Source organism: Schistocerca cancellata, chromosome 1 (genome assembly GCF_023864275.1).
Source record: "Schistocerca cancellata isolate TAMUIC-IGC-003103 chromosome 1, iqSchCanc2.1, whole genome shotgun sequence".
Lineage (NCBI taxonomy): Eukaryota > Metazoa > Arthropoda > Insecta > Orthoptera > Acrididae > Schistocerca > Schistocerca cancellata.
Genome location: NC_064626.1, coordinates 312,418,309 through 312,436,457, shown reverse-complemented (window position 1 = coordinate 312,436,457; position 18,149 = coordinate 312,418,309). Strand labels below are relative to the sequence as shown.

At 42.7% G+C, this 18,149-nt stretch overlaps 1 protein-coding gene across 1 annotated transcript in view; it reads left to right on the top strand.

The window, feature by feature from the left end:
* The window catches only part of LOC126172791 (uncharacterized), a 107,930-nt gene extending 90,911 nt beyond the window's left edge, over positions 1-17,019 (top strand). The window contains exon 7 of the mRNA XM_049920908.1: positions 16,706-17,019. Coding sequence (XP_049776865.1) covers positions 16,706-16,788 — 83 coding nt within the window. The 3' untranslated portion in view covers positions 16,789-17,019. The remainder of the gene's footprint in view (positions 1-16,705) is intronic.
* Positions 17,020-18,149: the final 1,130 nt, after the last annotated feature.

The window sequence follows — 18,149 nt, the reverse complement described above, 5'->3', positions numbered from 1 at the left end:
AGTACATTTCTGAAGTGCTCAGTGGAGATGCACTGATGTCACCGAAGGTGTTGCCGAATTGGGGGGTCTAAGAACGACCCACTGCCGTTTTATTCACGCATGTAACTTCCCCCATGTTCACGCCACAGGAGGGCGCGAAACAAGACCCTGAAAAAGCACAAACACGTTTTGCTGCTTAGGATCACGTCCAGATATCGTCGAATGGTTTTAAATGTCCTGTGCACCAGCGGAAAAATTGAGGTTGTATTACACTTCAAACGAGTGCAATCACATTCAGTGGGGTTGCAGACTCACGATATCCTTAGAGAATGGTTGAATTGTGTGGGTGTTGTCACCAGTGCCACAGCTTGTCACAAATGACGTCCTATTGCTCATCGCACCGTGTACGGTCTTTTTCGACCGTGAAAAGCGTGGAAATCAACGCCCCACAGGTAAGGATGGTTTCACTGACGCCCTTAAGCACCCCACTCCTGTGGCCTTTGCGTGCCTATTCTGAGAGCCGATGTTTCCGAAATGTTTTTCTCGGCCACCCGTAGGAAAATCGCGTGAATTCAACTCTGGGCACGTCGGTTCTGAACTCAATCGCAGAGGCTACAATATAAGGGGTGAAATATGGCTAAGGGGATATGTGACGACTTTCCCACCGCGTGACAAGCCCACAGTGCTGTTTGGCAGGTTTTTGGTCTAATTTGGTTCCAATGTGACATCATTAACTCACCTTGCACCTTATGTGACCTTCTCAGTTCTGGCCCACGTTTCTGACTGAAGCATCGCCGAGAGCGAGAATGACATCTCAGGGCGCCACGCTTTTGCACCACTACTCAGGAAAAGGGTAAGCGCCTTTGAGCCAAATTCCAAACTTTGCGTCGCAATGGGTGACAATTACGGTGTTTCCAAGAAGGTGACCTTCTGTTTGTGTTGTGCAGTGTCATTCGCAGTACAAGTTACGGCTATCGACCAAAGACCAACGACATAAACACTGACCTAAAAGTTCCCAGATGTAGCCACGCCCGCCACAGAAACTAATAATGGAAGAAAACTGCCAAATTGACAAATCATAGTAAAAGGAAAAGAAATAATAAACGATTATGCAGCTCTCTGCAATGGAATTCTATTCTTTGCCCTCAAAGAATTATCAGATGGTCCTAACCTATAAACATTCACACACACCCACACACACACACACACAAAGAGAGATACACCTCACAAAGTCCTTTTAAAAAATTCAATTCACCCACGATGGACACAGTCAAGTATTCGGCATATAGGATGTATCTGTACATTGCAAGTGATGAAAAAATCCAGTTTAAAGTGTATTTTCACAGTCAAGACAATGCATAAACGTGTAAAAGTAAGTGTAAACATATTGTGTATGCAACACACACACAGTCTTCTACACAAAATAAAATAAGTTGGATCATACCACTATAACATTGCCAGTTGTAAATTTTCAATATAAATATGCTTTCTATATTGTGTTCTGTATAGCTGGAGATGACTAACTGTGAAAGCAAAATAGCTATAACGCAAAGTACAGTGAGCTACAATTACACAGCATGTCTTGACAACGTATTTTTTTAAAAAAAGCTTCTGTTTTCACACTTTACTTAAAAGCTGAAATTGTGAGTATGCAGAAAGTAAAAAGCAGTCATTCCTGTTATTTAACATAAAGCAAATAAAAATCCCAAGTCGTATAGGGGATGGATGGAGGTTTTTCACTGCGTGCCTCTGGTTATACGTAGCATATTGGATATAAGTCCTTAGACAGAACATCAAAAAAATCGGTCACTCACTTAACTGAATTCATTTTCCACACTCTTGTATGCCACTTTTTTTCTTTTTTATTTTGTTTTTTTTTTTTTTTTTGTGGATAAATTTCACACTAATCCTCTAGAGAGCAGCTACAGTGGTTCCAGACAAATACGTGGTGTATGTTACCAAGTGTCAGTTTCTCAGATTTCGTACTTCTGAAAGAAACTGAAAATAATGAATGTACTTACGAGATCTGCACAATTTGGGATTTCTATGTCAAAATGACTGACACTGAGTTCTGCAGAAACACATGGTGAACAAGTAAATAATATTTTTATTTACGAACATACAAATAAAATAGGATATTTTCAAAATGGTTCTGGGCACTATGGGACGTAACATCTGAGGTCATCAGTCCCGTAGAACTTAGAACTACTTAAACCTAACTAACCTAAGGACAGCACACACATCCATTCCCGAGGCAGGATTCGAACCTGCCACCGTATCAGTCACACGGTTCCAGACTGAAGCGCCTAGAACCACTTGGCAGAGTAAATTTTCGGAATAAATTATTGGCGGGTACGTTTAGTAATATTAGTGAGTGGATTTGATAAACGCAGGGCAGTGGTGAAGAGCTCACTGTAAACAGGATGAGCAGTGACTTTAATAATAATTACCGAATCTGTAATCCGCCTGCTTAGCTGGGTGGTATGCTTCCCTCCTATGCAGCGGGCCCGGGTTCGATTCCTGGCCGGGTTGGAGGTTTTCTCCACTCGTGGACTGAGTGTTGTGTTGTCCTCATCATCATTTCTCATCACTGGCGAGCAAGCTTCCCAATGTGGCGTCGACTGAAATAAGACTTGCACTCGGCGCCCGAACTTCCGAGGACGGGGCCTCCCGGCCAAGAGTGCAATAAGATCATTTCATTTTTATTTTTTTCCGAACCGGTACAGAGGCACCTTAGAAGCACCATCCCTTTCATATTTCAGGCTGTTGTTGGAGGACAGAAACTGTTTGAAATACCTGTCTGATGACCCTAAATGATAGGGAAGAGTGACGGTTCTCTCGTTTTCGAGAGACATGACTAGAGGCAAGTATGTGAAAAATATCACTTCAAATGCAAATCACATCTTGTGAAATATTTTCAAAAATAATAATATAAAATAAGGACCACAGTGTAAAAAGCAGTGAACATAAATTCTTTAAATTTTCTGAATAAATAGAGATTTATATGTACGATATATGATGGATTAGACATTTCCACCAAAATTCCATACTAGAATTCGCTTGGCGAACTGTAGCGCCATCGCATCTGTGCTGTGCATAGCACTCAGGTCGTGACGTCACGAAAGGTGGTCCCAGCTCTCCCCTCCACGTAGGCCTCGGGTCAGTGCGTCATCGAGCAGGGGGTGGAACAGGATTGGTGCAAGCGTCCCTTCAGGGCGAGGAGAGGGGTGAGAGGGCGTTGTCTTCCCTCAGGGCGAGCGCTGATGCAGGGCCTCATTAGGAGGGCGACCACAATGCCCGAACCAGAGACGCGGCAGACGATGTCTTCCAAAACCGCACATGTAATTGTTTACACGTTAAACTAGGCATACTAAACTCCGATAATGTTAACACACGTCTGGCGTAACTCCTCACCCTACACCGGCTGCTGGCTATGTTTCGATGTAAACCGAAAGTTAAAATGAATGAAAATAAATCGTGCTTTCTGTTCAAAACATTGCACAATTCTGACGGTTATGGTGGTAATGAAACATTGCACCACACACATGAGTGGGCTATTCTGAGTGTTGAATTTCGCCTCTTAGAACAAGCAAGCTATCTTCGATTCCACAGTGCGACTGCTACAGTCGCAGGTTCGAATCCTGCCTCGGGCATGGATGTGTGTGATGTCCTTAGGTTAGTTAGGTTTAAGTAGTTCTAAGTTCTAGGGGACAGATGACCACAGCTGTTAAGTCCCATAGTGCTCAGAGCCATTTGAACCATTTTTCGATTCCTCAACAGTTTGAATGATTACACCAGTATATCAACTAATATTTTTAATTTATCGCCATTTAAAGCAAACTACATCGGATATCCCCGCCATTTTTAACTTAAAAGAAATGCATAAAACTACTTAAAGCAAGTCTGCTGCCTTGGATTGAGATATCACAGAACTGGCAGTAGGAGTGGGAGAAATGTTCTGTTAGTCCTGGGGTGATCTTAAATGTGACCTTGGGAGTGGGAGTGGGGTGGTGGTGATGTAAGGGGGAGAGAAGAAGGGGAGGAGAAAGGTGGTAACAAATCATTCTTTTGTGGTGGATGAGAGGAAGATAATCAATCATGTGTCTGCAGTGGGAGTACAGTTTGCAACGAAAGTAGGACGCTCCCCTGCAAATACGTCAAAATTATGTCAAAATGTTCATTTGTGTGTTTCCAAAACTAGAAAAAAAGTTGTTTAACTTGGTCAACAGCTTAGTAATGTATTTGTTACACTTTAACATTTCATCAGTATGTTCACCTATAAACTTGAAAAATTCTTCACGATATTCTGACTCCTTTTTATTACCTATATTTCTTGGTACCGTTATGTTCGTTGTATAAAACTAAAGTTAAGATATATTTCATTTTTAGAATTCTTGTTGTAATTGTTGTGGTCCTTGTTGTTGTTGTTGTTGTTGTTGTTGTTGTGTTCTTCAGTCTGAAGAACGGTTTGATGTAGCTCGTCATGTTGCTTTATCCTGTGCAACCCTCTGCATCTAGAAATATCGACCACAAAACACATCTCCTCCTGAATCTGCTTCCTGTCTTCACCTTTCGGTCCCCTTATACCATTTTTAGCCCCCAGTCTTGCCTCCAATACTAAATTAGTAATCCCTTGATGTCTCACAGTGTGTCATATCAACCGACTCCTTCTGCTAGTCAGGTTATGCCACAGATTTCCTCTCTCCCCAGTTCTGTTCAGCACCTCCTCATTAGTTATACCCACCTGATCTCTAGCTTTCTTCAGCAGCACACAACATTTCTAAAGCTTCTATTCTCTTCTTGTCTAAGCTGTTTGCTATCCGTCTTTCACATCCATGCATGGTGACATTCCATACAAATACTTTCAGGAAAGACTTCTTGGCACTTACATCTATATTCGATTTTCATAAATTCCTCTTCTTCAGAAACGGTCTTCTTGCCATTGCTAGTCTACGATTTATATCCTACCATCTTCGTCCATCATCAGCTATTTTACTGTGCAAGTAAGAAAACTCATTTACTTCTGTATGCATCTCGTACCTTACTCTAATTCCCTCAGCATCGCCTGATTTAATTCGGCTACATTCCATTAGCCTTCTTCCTTCATCCTATACATTCCTTTCAAGACACTGTCCATTCCATTCAACTGCACTTCCAAGTCCTTTGCTGTCTTGATTGAATTACAATCTCATCGGAAAACTTCAAACCCTTCATTTCTTCTCTCTGAAATTAAAGTCCTACTCCAATTTTTTTTATTTCCTTTACAGCTCAATGGGCAGGTTGAATAAAATTGGCGATAGGCTACAACTGTCTCTTACTACATTCTTAACCACTGCTTCCCCTTCATACTTATTGTCTCTTATAACTGCGGCCTGGTTTGTGTACAAGCTGTGAATAGGTTTTCGCTCCCTGTATTTTACACCTGCTACTATCAGAGTTTCAAAGGGACTATTCCAGTCGACATCGTCAATAGCTTTCTCTACGCCTACAAATGCTATAACTTATCTTGTAAGAAAACTCTTAGGGTCAGTATTGCCTTTCGTGTCCCTACGTTTCTCCAGAATCCAAACTAATATTCCCAAAGATTGGTTTGTACCAGTTCTTCCATTCTTCTTTAAATAATCTCTGTTAGAATTTTGCAACCATGGCTTATTAAACTGATAGTTCGGTAATAATCACACCTGCTTTCTTTGACATTAGAATTATTACATTCTTCTTGAAGTCTGAGGGCATTTCGCCTGTCTCATACGTCTTGCACACCAAATGGAAGAGTTGTGTCATGGATGATAGAATGTCAGCTACTCCCCCGTCTTGTTTCGACTTAGTTCTTTCAGTGCTGTGTCAAATTCTTCTCGCAGTATCATGCCTCCCAACGCCTCTTCATCGACCTCCTCTTCCATTTCTCTAGCTCCATGTTCATGTCTCTTGTATAGACCCTCCATATAATTCTCCCACATTTCAGCTATCCCTTCTCTGCTTAGCGCTGGTTTTTCATCTGAGCTCTTGATAATAATACAGCTGCTTCTCTTTTCTCCAAAGGCTTCATTAATTGTCCTGTACGCGGTATCTATCTCTCCCGTAGTGAAATACTCTTCTAAATCCCTATATTTGCCCTCTAGTCAGTCCTGCTTAGCCACTTTGCACTTTCTGTCAATCTCATTTTTGAGACATCTACATCTACATCTACATTTATACTCCGCAAGCCACCCAACGGTGTGTGGTGGAGGGCACTTTACGTGCCACTGTCATTACCTCCCTTTTCTGTTCCAGTCGCGTATGGTTCGCGGGAAGAACGACTGTCTGAAAGCCTCCGTATGCGCACGAATCTCTAATTTTACATTCGTGATCTCCTCGGGAGGTATAAGTAGGTGGAAGCAATATATTCGATACCTCACCCAGAAACGCACCCTCGAAACCTGGCGAGCAAGCTACACCTCGACGCAGAGCGCCTTTCTTGCAGAGTCTGCCACTTGAGTTTGCTAAACATCTCTGTAACGCTTTCACTCTTACCAAATAACCCTGTGACGAAACGCTCCGCTCTTCTTTGGATCTTCTCTATCTCCTCCGTCAACCCGAACTGGTACGGATCCCACACTGATGAGCAATACTCAAGTATAGGTCGAACGATTGTTTTGTAAGCCACCTCCTTTGTTGATGGATTACATTTCCTAAGGACTCTCCCAATGAATCTCAACCTGGTACCCGCCTTACCAACAATTAATTTTATATGATTATTCCACTTCAAATCGTTCCGCACGCATACTCCCAGATATTTTACAGAAGTAACTGCTTCCAGTGTTTGTTCCGCTGTCATATAATCATACAATAACGGATTCATACAATAAAGGAGACGTTTGTATTCTCTTACGCCTCCTTCATTTGCTGCATTTTTACATTTTTTCCTTTCATCAATTAAATTCAACATCTGCTGTCTTATTCAAGGATTTCTGCGACAGATTGTCTTTTAACTAGTTGATCCTCTGCTGCCTTCACTATTTCGTGTCTCAAAGCTACCTATTCGTCTTCTACTGCACTCCGTTTCCCTGTTCTAGTTAATCGTTGCCTAATGCTCCCTCTGATACTCTCAACAACACTATGGTTCTTTCAAATTATCAAGGTCCCATATCCTTAAGTTCCTACCTTTTTTTTTCAATCTGCGACTCATAACCAAGAAATTGTGGTCAGAGTCTGCATCGGCCATTGGAAATTTGTTACAATTTAAAATCAGATTCCAAAATCTCTTTCTCACTATATATGTCTGAAACCTTCTGGTGTCTCCAGGTCTCCTCCACGTATCCAGTCTTCTTTCATCATTCTTGAACCAAGTGCTAGCGATGATTAATTTATGCTGTGCTAAATTCTACCAGGTGGCTTCCTCTCCCTTTCCTTTCTCCAGCCCATACTCATCTAAAATTTTTCCTTCTCTTGCTTTTCCTACTGTCCAATTCTAGTCCCCTCTCACAATTAAAGTTTCTTCTCCCTTAACTATCTGAATAACTTCTTTTATCTCATCATACATTTCTGCAGTTTCTTCATGATAAGTGGAGTTAGTTGGGATATAAACTTGTGCTACTGTGGTGGGTGTTCGCTTTGGGTGTGTCTTGGTTATAATAATGCATTCACTGTGCTTTTAATAGTAGCTTAACCGCATTTCTATTTTATTATTAATTATTAAACCTACTCCTACAATGCCCCTATGTGATTTCTTACTTATAGCCCTGTTTTCATCTGACCAAACGTTCTGTTCTGTTACCACTGAACCTCACTAATTCACATTATATTTAACTTCAGCTTATCCATTTTCATTTTTAGACTTTCCAGCCTAACTGCGCAATTAGGGGATATAACATTCCACTCTCCGATCCGTAGAATGTGAGGTTTGTTTCTCCTGGTGTCGACGTACTTCTGAGTAGTCCTGTCCAAAAATCCGAATTTTATTTTACCTCCGGAATATTTTACTCAAGAGGATTCCAACACCATTGAGACATACAGTAGAGCTGCATACCCTCAGGAAAAATTACGGCTACAGTTTCCCCTAGCTTTCAGCCCGTTCACAGTACCAGCACAGCTAGACTGTTTTAATTGATGTTACAAGGTCCGACTGTTGCTCCTGCAACTACTGGAAAGGCTGCTGCCATCTTCAGGAGCCACGCATTTTAGAGTAGCTCTTACTACACTCCTGGAAATGGAAAAAAGAACACATTGACACCGGTGTGTCAGACCCACCATACTTGCTCCGGACACTGCGAGAGGGCTGTACAAGCAATGATCACACGCACGGCACAGCGGACACACCAGGAACCGCGGTGTTGGCCGTCGAATGGCGCTAGCTGCGCAGCATTTGTGCACCGCCGCCGTCAGTGTCAGCCAGTTTGCCGTGGCATACGGAGCTCCATCGCAGTCTTTAACACTGGTAGCATGCCGCGACAGCGTGGACGTGAACCGTATGTGCAGTTGACGGACTTTGAGCGAGGGCGTATAGTGGGCATGCGGGAGGCCGGGTGGACGTACCGCCGAATTGCTCAACACGTGGGGCGTGAGGTCTCCACAGTACATCGATGTTGTCGCCAGTGGTCGGCGGAAGGTGCACGTGCCCGTCGACCTGGGACCGGACCGCAGCGACGCACGGATGCACGCCAAGACCGTAGGATCCTACGCAGTGCCGTAGGGGACCACACCGCCACTTCTCAGCAAATTAGGGACACTGTTGCTCCTGGGGTATCGGCGAGGACCATTCGCAACCGTCTCCATGAAGCTGGGATACGGTCCCGCACACCGTTAGGCCGTCTTCCGCTCACGCCCCAACATCGTGCAGCCCGCCTCCAGTGGTGTCGCGACAGGCGTGAATGGAGGGACGAATGGAGACGTGTCGTCTTCAGCGATGAGAGTCGCTTCTGCCTTGGTGCCAATGATGGTCGTATGCGTGTTTGGCGCCGTGCAGGTGAGCGCCATAATCAGGACTGCATACGACCGAGGCACACAAGGCCAACACCCGGCATCATGGTGTGGGGAGCGATCTCCTACACTGGCCGTACACCACTGGTGATCGTCGAGGGGACACTGAATAGTGCACGGTACATCCAAACCGTCATCGAACCCATCGTTCTACCATTCCTAGACCGGCAAGGGAACTTGCTGTTCCAACAGGACAATGCACGTCCGCATGTATCCCGTGCTACCCAACGTGCTCTAGAAGGTGTAAGTCAACTACCCTGACCAGCAAGATCTCCGGATCTGTCCCCCATTGAGCATGTTTGGGACTGGATGAAGCGTCGTCTCACGCGGTCTGCCTGTGGTTCTGTCAGTGTGATCATGTGATGTATCTGACCCCAGGAATGTGTCAATAAAGTTTCCCCTTCCTGGGACAATGAATTCACGGTGTTCTTATTTCAATTTCCAGGAGTGTAATTGTTCGAAAAATAATGTTAACAATTTCTTTATATATTCCTCTGTATTGATTAATAGTACCCCAGCAATTACTGGAAAGGCTGCCGTCATCTTCAGGAACCATACACTGTAGAGTAGCAGTTACAAATTGAATGAAAAATATTGTTAACAATTTCTTTACTTACTTTCTCTCTGTTTTGATTTATTATAACGCTCGTAGCATTTGTGAAAAGAAGGCTACAAACTATGCTTGTTAAAAATAGGCTATCTTAAGTAAAAGATAGACATCATGAATAGAAGTGGATCCAAACTGAAACCTGTGAAACCATCTTCATAATTTTCGCCAAGTCATCAAACTTTTCTCTTCTTCCATCCTTGTCTGAGTTTCCAAAATGAAATTTTCATACTGCAGCGGGGTGTGCACTGATGTGAAACTTCCTCGCAGGTTAAAACAGTGCCGGATCGATACTCAAGCTCATGACCTTTGCCTTTTTCGGGCAAGTGCTATACCGACTGAGGTATGCAAGCACGACTGAGGACCCGTCTTCACAGCATCAGTTATGCCAAGCAAAGGTCCCGAGCTCGAACTCGATTCAGCACACAGTTTTAACCTTATTGGAAGTTTCATTGTCTGAGTTATTCAACACTTCTTGCATTGTTTTTCTTTAATATAATTCAAAGCGGTGCTTTTGGAAACCCATCAGTTCCATACGATAATTAAATGCTTTGTAAGAATGTGACGTTCGTTTAAGCACGCACCCTTGATTAATCATAAAAGATACCAGTGGACGATATTTCGTTATTTAAGACATGTAATAGGTCATGAATAAATGTATCAACGTATTTTCAGTCAGTCATCTAAATTGTGGTACCCTAAGTGTTTTTTCTACATAATTGCGTCAGATGACGACTTACAGTAGGTTGCAAGTGCTTCTTTGAGACGAAAAGATTGGCACAAGAGATAAACTCATTGCGCACCCATCAAACAGTGGTGACTCGCAGAAAAAGAGTGTTACTACTCTTGAGTACATTACTTCCTCCAATATTTTGGAAAAATACGTCATTAAGGAAACTGGACGACAATAATGTAAATGATTCCCGCACCTTTCTTATGTAAGGGGTGACTTTCTTGTCTAGGGGTTCGATAGTGACATATTTCAACTATGGGTGTGCTATTACGTATTTCTTTCTAACGGTTCTGAAAACCCATTAAATTACAAAATTATCAAATGAATTTATATGTTCCCTTGGGTACGTCTTCACATGATGAAATCCATATCTAACATCGTAATTTTTCTCTTACCGTGACTTAATTCTACTGTTAAGTTCGTGTGTCTCCTGGCCACTTCGACATCTTCTCAGCTTGAACTGGAATGCTGTAGTTGGTGGCAGAATAGAAGGCGACGTTACTGGGGAATAATGACGCAGCAATATTGATGAGAGAGGGGAAAAGACTTCTTCACCAAGTAAAAGTAAATATATATACTTACTTATATTCTACATATTCGATACCTACCTTGGTAACCGTGGTCTAGGTTCAAATGGCTCTGAGCACTATGCGACTTAACTTCTGAGGTCATCAGTCGCCTAGAACTTAGAACTAATTAAACCTAGCTAACCTAAGGACATCACACACATCCATGCCCGAGGCAGGATTCGAACCTGCGACCGTAGCGGTCGCTCGGCTCCAGACTGTAGCGCCTAGAACCGCACGGCCACTCAGGCTGGCCGTGGTCTAGGGGTGACGTCTCTTACAAGTAATAAAAACCTTCTACGTTCCGGTTTCGAATCCAGCCAGTGCATAAATTTTTTAGTACAAAATCATCATTAATGGCCACCGTAGACTTTTCAGAGAGGGACAGTGGTTGAGAGCAGCCCCTTTCAGTTGAGATCGGAAACTGCTCCTAAAAGGCGGAAGAATCAAAACTGATCAACGACATTAAGATGCAGAAGGCAATTGAAACCAATGCATTAAAGACACATGATCTGTATCCACGGTACACGTGGCTTGTAACTGAAAAAATGTCATGATGATCTCACCATTGGCCAAAATGGATCTGCGGGTGTGGATTGAGTGCCAAGGGGGAGGTGAACATGAGAAAAATATACAATAGCCAAGGAACAGATAACCTTTTACGCGTCCGAGCATGGAATGTCAGAAGTGTGAGCGAGGCAGGAAAGGTAGAAAAACTGGAAATGGGAATGAAAATAGTCAGTATAGAATAGTGGAGGTCAGTGAAGCGAAATGGAAAGAAAGTAAAGATTTCTGGTCAGACGAATACAGGATGACGTCAACAGTAGCAGAAAACGGTATAACGGGTGTAATATTCGTTATGAAAAGGAAAGTAGAGCAGAGGATGAGCTATTGCAAACAGTTCAGTAATAGAATTGTTCTCATCAGATTCGACAACAAACCAACTCTGGCAAGCATATTTCATGTATACTTTCCAGTGTCACTATCAGAAGATGAAGAGATAGATAAAATATACGAAGATATGCAACGGATAATTTACTATGTAAAGGGTGATGAACATGTGGCAGTCGAGTGGGACTCGAACGTGGTTGCATGGGAAGGAAAATAGGAAAGTTTACGGAACAATAGGGGGTTGTCAGTAAGAATGAGAGAAGAGAAAGGCTAATTCAGTTCTGCAATAAATTTCAGATGGTAACGGTGAATATTTTGTTAAGGAATCACAAGAGGAGGAGGTGTACTTCGAAAATACCAGGAGACACTGGAAGGTTCCAGCTGGATTACATCATGGGCAGACAGAGATTCTGAAATCAGATGTTGGATTTAAGGGCTTCCCAGGTGACAAGATACGTACGAAATTCTCTAAAGTTGTGAATATTGCCATAAGGAATATCAGAGTGGGCAGTTCGGCTGAAGTGAAGTGGATTTCTCCGGAAAGGGTGATCACAGTTTTGCGACCTTCAAACATAAGTACAACGAATGTAACTGCGAAGACACCTTGGGTAACAAAAGAAATGCTTCAGTTAATCGGCGAAGGAAGTAAATACAAAAAGGTTTAGGGAAAGTCAAGAATGCAGGAATCTAAATCACTTAGAAACGATATAAATAGAAAGCTCAGGGCAGCCAATGTGAAATGGCTGCAGAAAAAGTCTGATAAAATCTAAAAATAAATAACAGATTCAGCATATAGAAAAATCGAAACAACCTTCGGTGAAGCTATAAGTAAGAGTGGTAACATTAAGAGAATTCACTGTTAAGGAAAGAGAAGAGTACGGTTAGGTGGAAAGAGTAAATCGAAGGCCTCTTTGAAGGGGGGGGGGCTTGTCTAACTGATAAAAAAAAAGAAATTGGAGTTGATATGGAAGACACAACGGATCTAGTATTAGAGTTTAATTTATAACAGCTGCGGAAGCCTTGAGCTGAAATACGACAGAAGGGATAGATAACATTGTATCGCCGCAATGGGTAGGCACGCGGTCTGACGCACCTTTTCACGGTCCGTGTCGCTCTTCCCGTCGGAGGCTCGATTCCTCCCTCGGGCATGGGTGTGTGTGTTGTCCATAGCGTAAGTTAGTTTAAGATAGATTAAGTAATGAGTAGGCTTAGGGATCGATGACCTCAGCAGTTTGGTCCCATAAGACCTAACCCCAAATTTCCAAATTTTTCCGTTGTATCAGATTTGCTAAAATCATTGAGGGAAGTGGTAACTAAACGACTATTCAGGCTGCTATGTATAATCTATGATTAGCGGTGTACCGTCAGGCTTTCGAGAAAGCCAGTTCTGAAGATAGCAAGAGCAGATAACTGCGAGAACTATCGCATAATCAACTTAGCAGCTCCTATAGCCAAACTGCTGACAAGAATAATAAACAGAAGAACGTAAGAGAAACGTTAGACGTCAATCAGTTTGCCTTAAGGAAAGGTAAAGAAACCACAGAGGCAGAGCTGATGTTGCGCGTGATAATGGAAGCAAGGCTATAGAAAAGTCAGGACGCGTTCATAGGATATGTCGGCCTAGAAAAAACGTTCGATTATTTAAAAGACTTCAAGATGTTTGAAATTTTGAGAAAAATAGGAATAAATAATAGGGAAACGCGGGTGATACGCAGCATGTACGCTTATTATGCCATCACAAAAGAATAATGAGAGTGCGAGACGAAGAACGAAGTGCTAGGATTATAAAAGGCGTTAGACAGACACACAGGCTTTCGTCACTATTGTTCTGTCTATACATCGAAGACAGCAATAACGGAAATGAAAGAAACTTTCAAGCGCAAGATTAAAATGCAGGGCGAAAGGTTATCAATGATAAGATTCGGTGGTGACATTGGTATCCTCAGTAAAAGTAAAGAAGAATTACAAGGTCTGTTCAATGGAATAAAGAGTCTAATGAGCGTAGAATATGGATTGAGAGTAAATCGAAGAAATGAGAACAGTGAGGATTGAGGATCATAAAGCGGACAAAGTTACGGAATTCTGCTACCTAGATAGCAAAAAACCCTCTATGGACGGTGCAAGCAGATCATAAAAAAGCAGACAGCACGTTTAAAGAGGGCATTCCTGTTCAAAAGAGGTGTACTAGTACCGAGCGAGGTGGCGCAGTGGTTAGCACACTGGACTCGCATTCGGGAGGACGACGGTTCAATCCCGGCTCCAGCCATCCTGATTTAGGTTTTCCGTGATTTCCCTAGATCGCTTCAGGCAAATGCGGGGATGGTTCCTTTGAAAGGGCACGGCCGATTTCCTTCCCCATCCTTCCCTCACCCGAGCTTGCGCTCCGTCTCTAATGACCTCGTTGTCGACGGGACGTTAAACACTACTATCCACCTCCTCCACTATCCAGGTGTACTAGCATCAATTACAGGTTTAACATGAGGAAGAAATTTATCAGAATGTCAATTTGTAACACAGCAATATAATATAGTGAATGATGGACAATGGGAAAACGGTAACATAACTGAATTGAAGCTTTTGAGCTGTGGTGATACAGAAGAATGTTGAAGACGGCATGGACTGATAAGATGCTGAATGAGGAAGTTTCCTGCAGAATTAGTGAAGAAAGGAACATGTGGAAATCACTGACAAGAAGGAGTGACAGGTTAATAGGACATGTGTTAAGACATCGGTGAATAACCTGTACGGTACTAGAGGTAGTAGTAGAGGGTGAAACATATAGGGAAGGCAGAGATCTGCATACACCCATCAAATAATTGAGGTTGTGTGATCCAAGTGCTAGCCCGACATGAAAATGTTAGCACAGGACAGAAAATCGTGACAGCGTGCTTTAAATTAGTCAGAAGACAGAAGACTTGAGAAAAATCGGTACATGCTTATTCTGTAAATAGTAAACCAGTTTATGTATTCGTTCCAGATATTGCCATAATTTCATATTCATTGATGAAGTGTACAACGTAAAGCAGATCCACAAGTAATTAAACTTGTTTCCATACTAGGAGACTCTCGAACATTCTCTCCATCTACATGTAGATTCTCCGTACAGAGTGACTAAAGAAATGACTTTGTGAGTCAGTTATATTAATTTCTGATGTTCTAAGATCAGACACCGCGTATTCATATAACTGATCCGCCTCGATGGGCAATGAATTCCCACCTTCACTGCGGATGCACAATAACGTTCGACCTCCTGCGGGAGTCACATGGATTGGGATTGCCTGTTTGTGGCGCTAGGTGGGAGTGTGGGTCGGCCGAGAGGCGTCCAGAGACATTCTTTGCAGAGCAATGATCACTTTGTCCTCTTGATGCAGTGCGTAACGCAACTGCCTAGTAAGTGAGAGATAGCGCGTTCGAATCTCGCTCTGCCTCACATTTCTGATTCTGCGTAAAGTCCCAATGCAACTGATATCGATATGTTCTTCCCTCTCCTTTCCTTTCTCCCCCCTCTACCACCAATTTACATGATTAGTGACAGGCTCCGCACAGCTCTGGCATTGGAGAGAAGAACTTGGCACGCACATTTTAATTTTTTTTTTCTCTAGCTGTGTGCCATATACATAAGCCTTTACTAAGCGCTGCACATTTCAAGTGATCGGCCAATTCACTGACGTATGTTATGGACTTCCAATTTTGTTTCTTTGCTTATTCTTTGTCTAAGCCAGCCGAGGTGCCGCTACCTTGCACTGCCCTCATGTCTGAATTAATCTTGCCAGTTTTTGATGCGCCTTACCCTGCCCAAAATCTCACAAGTCGTTGGTATGGTGAATTGCCATGTTTGTTGTTACGTACTGTATGCTATTGTTATGTGCTTGCTAAACAAATTAATTTTTTAACTCTCTAAACTCCCATACCAAGTTTCGTCAGCTGATCCACAACATCACAGTTTTGGCATCTGAAACTTTTTCGCGGATTTCGTGCAGCTCTATCAGTAAAGACAACTCTGATCAGCAGTCTACTGAATTATAGATGCTAACAAGTGGACGGAAGTGTACTTCTGAATTATCGAAATTCTGAATATTTTTCTTTTTGCTAAAAAGGTGTATCTGATGCAGATATATGTCATGTGGTTAGAACTTTATGTTGTGAACTGTTTACAGCTTTTGTTCAGTGAATACAATGGATGGATTCTTTTGCAACCTGGATTTAATTAACAAGGGGAGGCCGCCAATTGTGAAATTCAGATTCGATTCATACTGCGCATAATAAAAGCTCATGGCCAGAGGTGTAATGTGGCAAAGCACCAAGATGCACTCCTCAGCCGTTGTCGAGAAAATCGACAGTTAAAAGAAACCGTTGCGGTGAAATACTATCTACGATGAATGGTTTTCTACAGCGTCGTGGCACAGCGGTAAGCGCTCGGGTTAGTAATCTGAAGGTCGCCGGCTCGAATCTCGCGCCATGCAACTTTTTTTACTATTTGTTTTTTGTAATTCAAATGTACACACACAGACACACATATCTCGCGCCATGCAACTTTTTTTTATTATTTGTTTTTTGTATTTCAAATACACACACACACACACACACACACACACACAAGCGCGCGCGCGCGCGCACACACAGCGCCACGACGCTGTAGAAAACTATTAATCGTAGAGAGTATTTCACCGCAACGGTTTCTTTTAACTGTCGATTTTCTCGACAACCGCTGAGAAGTGCATCTTGGTGCTTTGCCACATTACACCTCTGGCCATGAGCTTTTATTACGCGCAGTATGAATCGAATTTGAATTTCACAATTGGCGGCCTCCCCTTGTAAGTGGATGTGTGTGCGACATGGAAAGACTGGGTCAGATCTTGTTCTTAACAGATCTCACGCAGTCGACAGAAGCAACGCACCCAACAACATTGCAATTTAAAGTACTATAATATTAACAAACTGATTTTTCATCCTTGCACTTTGCTACGTTTTCAGGTCTGGACATTTACTTCCTGCTCGTGGTGTACAGTTTCTACCGAATAATTGCGGGAAACGAACCGCCGCCTGAAGACGTCTGACGGCTGACTTCTCACTCCGATGGCGCCGAAACCATCACTGCTGGTCGTACTCCCTGTCCAAATACAACCGCATGAACTGCGGTGCACGCAAGTGTTTTCGTGTGTGTGTGTGTGTGTGTGTGTGTGTGTGTGTGTGTGTGTGTGTGTGTTTCACAGCATATTTGTATTTATTCTCGATAAATTCATGAGAGATGAAATTAAAAACAACAGAACGGTTATTAAAAACGATAATTTAGTCCATGCACCTTGATTTACATTTATATTTAAAATATTCTGCATCGTTCCATGACAATGGAGAATTGACACTCTGCTTCAATCAGTTATAATTTAGACTACTGCATATACGTTAAAGGCACGTAACGCATAGTAACATATCCACTATTTCCGTAAATAAAGTTAATATGTCTGCCGAAGCAGAAGAAACTAACGATCAAAGTCCGAAAACAATTTATTGGACTGTTCAATTAACCAAAACAAATTCTCCAAGTATAACACCAACACAAAACAGTGATCTGTCTTCGAATCACAACTACATACAAGAATAATATAGAAAACAACTGAAATAATTTCCTACTAGTCACCGCCAGAGACTTCTCCAATATACCAAGCTTACTCCAGAGATCAGTGAGAAGATCCAAGCCGCGCTGCTGGGGCGGCAGCTATCCACGTCTGCTGGCGTTCGATGCACTGCCGATGTGCAACCGAGCGCCGGCCTTTATAGCGCTTCGGCGGATGAGTACCTCGGAACTATTTTCCATCACGTGGTTTGACGTGTGAATATACGAGGGCTGTCCAGAAAGTAAGTTACGATCGGTCGCGAAATGGAAACGACTATGAAAATCCGATAAAGCTTTGCAAAGATGTGTTGGGCAGTGTCTCTAGTATGATTCTAGGTAGAATTATGTCGCTCTTTTCATTCCTGAGCTCTTAGTGAGCGCGTAAAGATGTTATAGAAAATCGCGTCTCCCGCCAAGTACGAGGGCCTGGTGAGAATTTTCCCCTGAAGCTATGCAACCAACATTACATAACTGTCGTGCGGTTTCTTCTTCAAGACAATTCTCAGCCTCATTCTGCAGGGGCAATGAAGATGTTTCTGCATCGTTTCAATTGGAAATGTTTGCTTACCCACAATACAGCCCGTTATTGTCTCCCACTAAGTTTCATATCTGCTCAAACGAACCGCTGGCTATGAAGACAACATTTTGGCACAGACAACGAGCTTTAGGCCAGCGTAGAGAATTGGCGGAAAGCACTGGCGGCTGCCTTCTATGATGAGGGTATTGGAAAGTTGGTACAACGCTACGACGACTACGTAGAGAAGTAGCTGAAAGGTGTAGCTAACCGTTACAAATGAAACATTT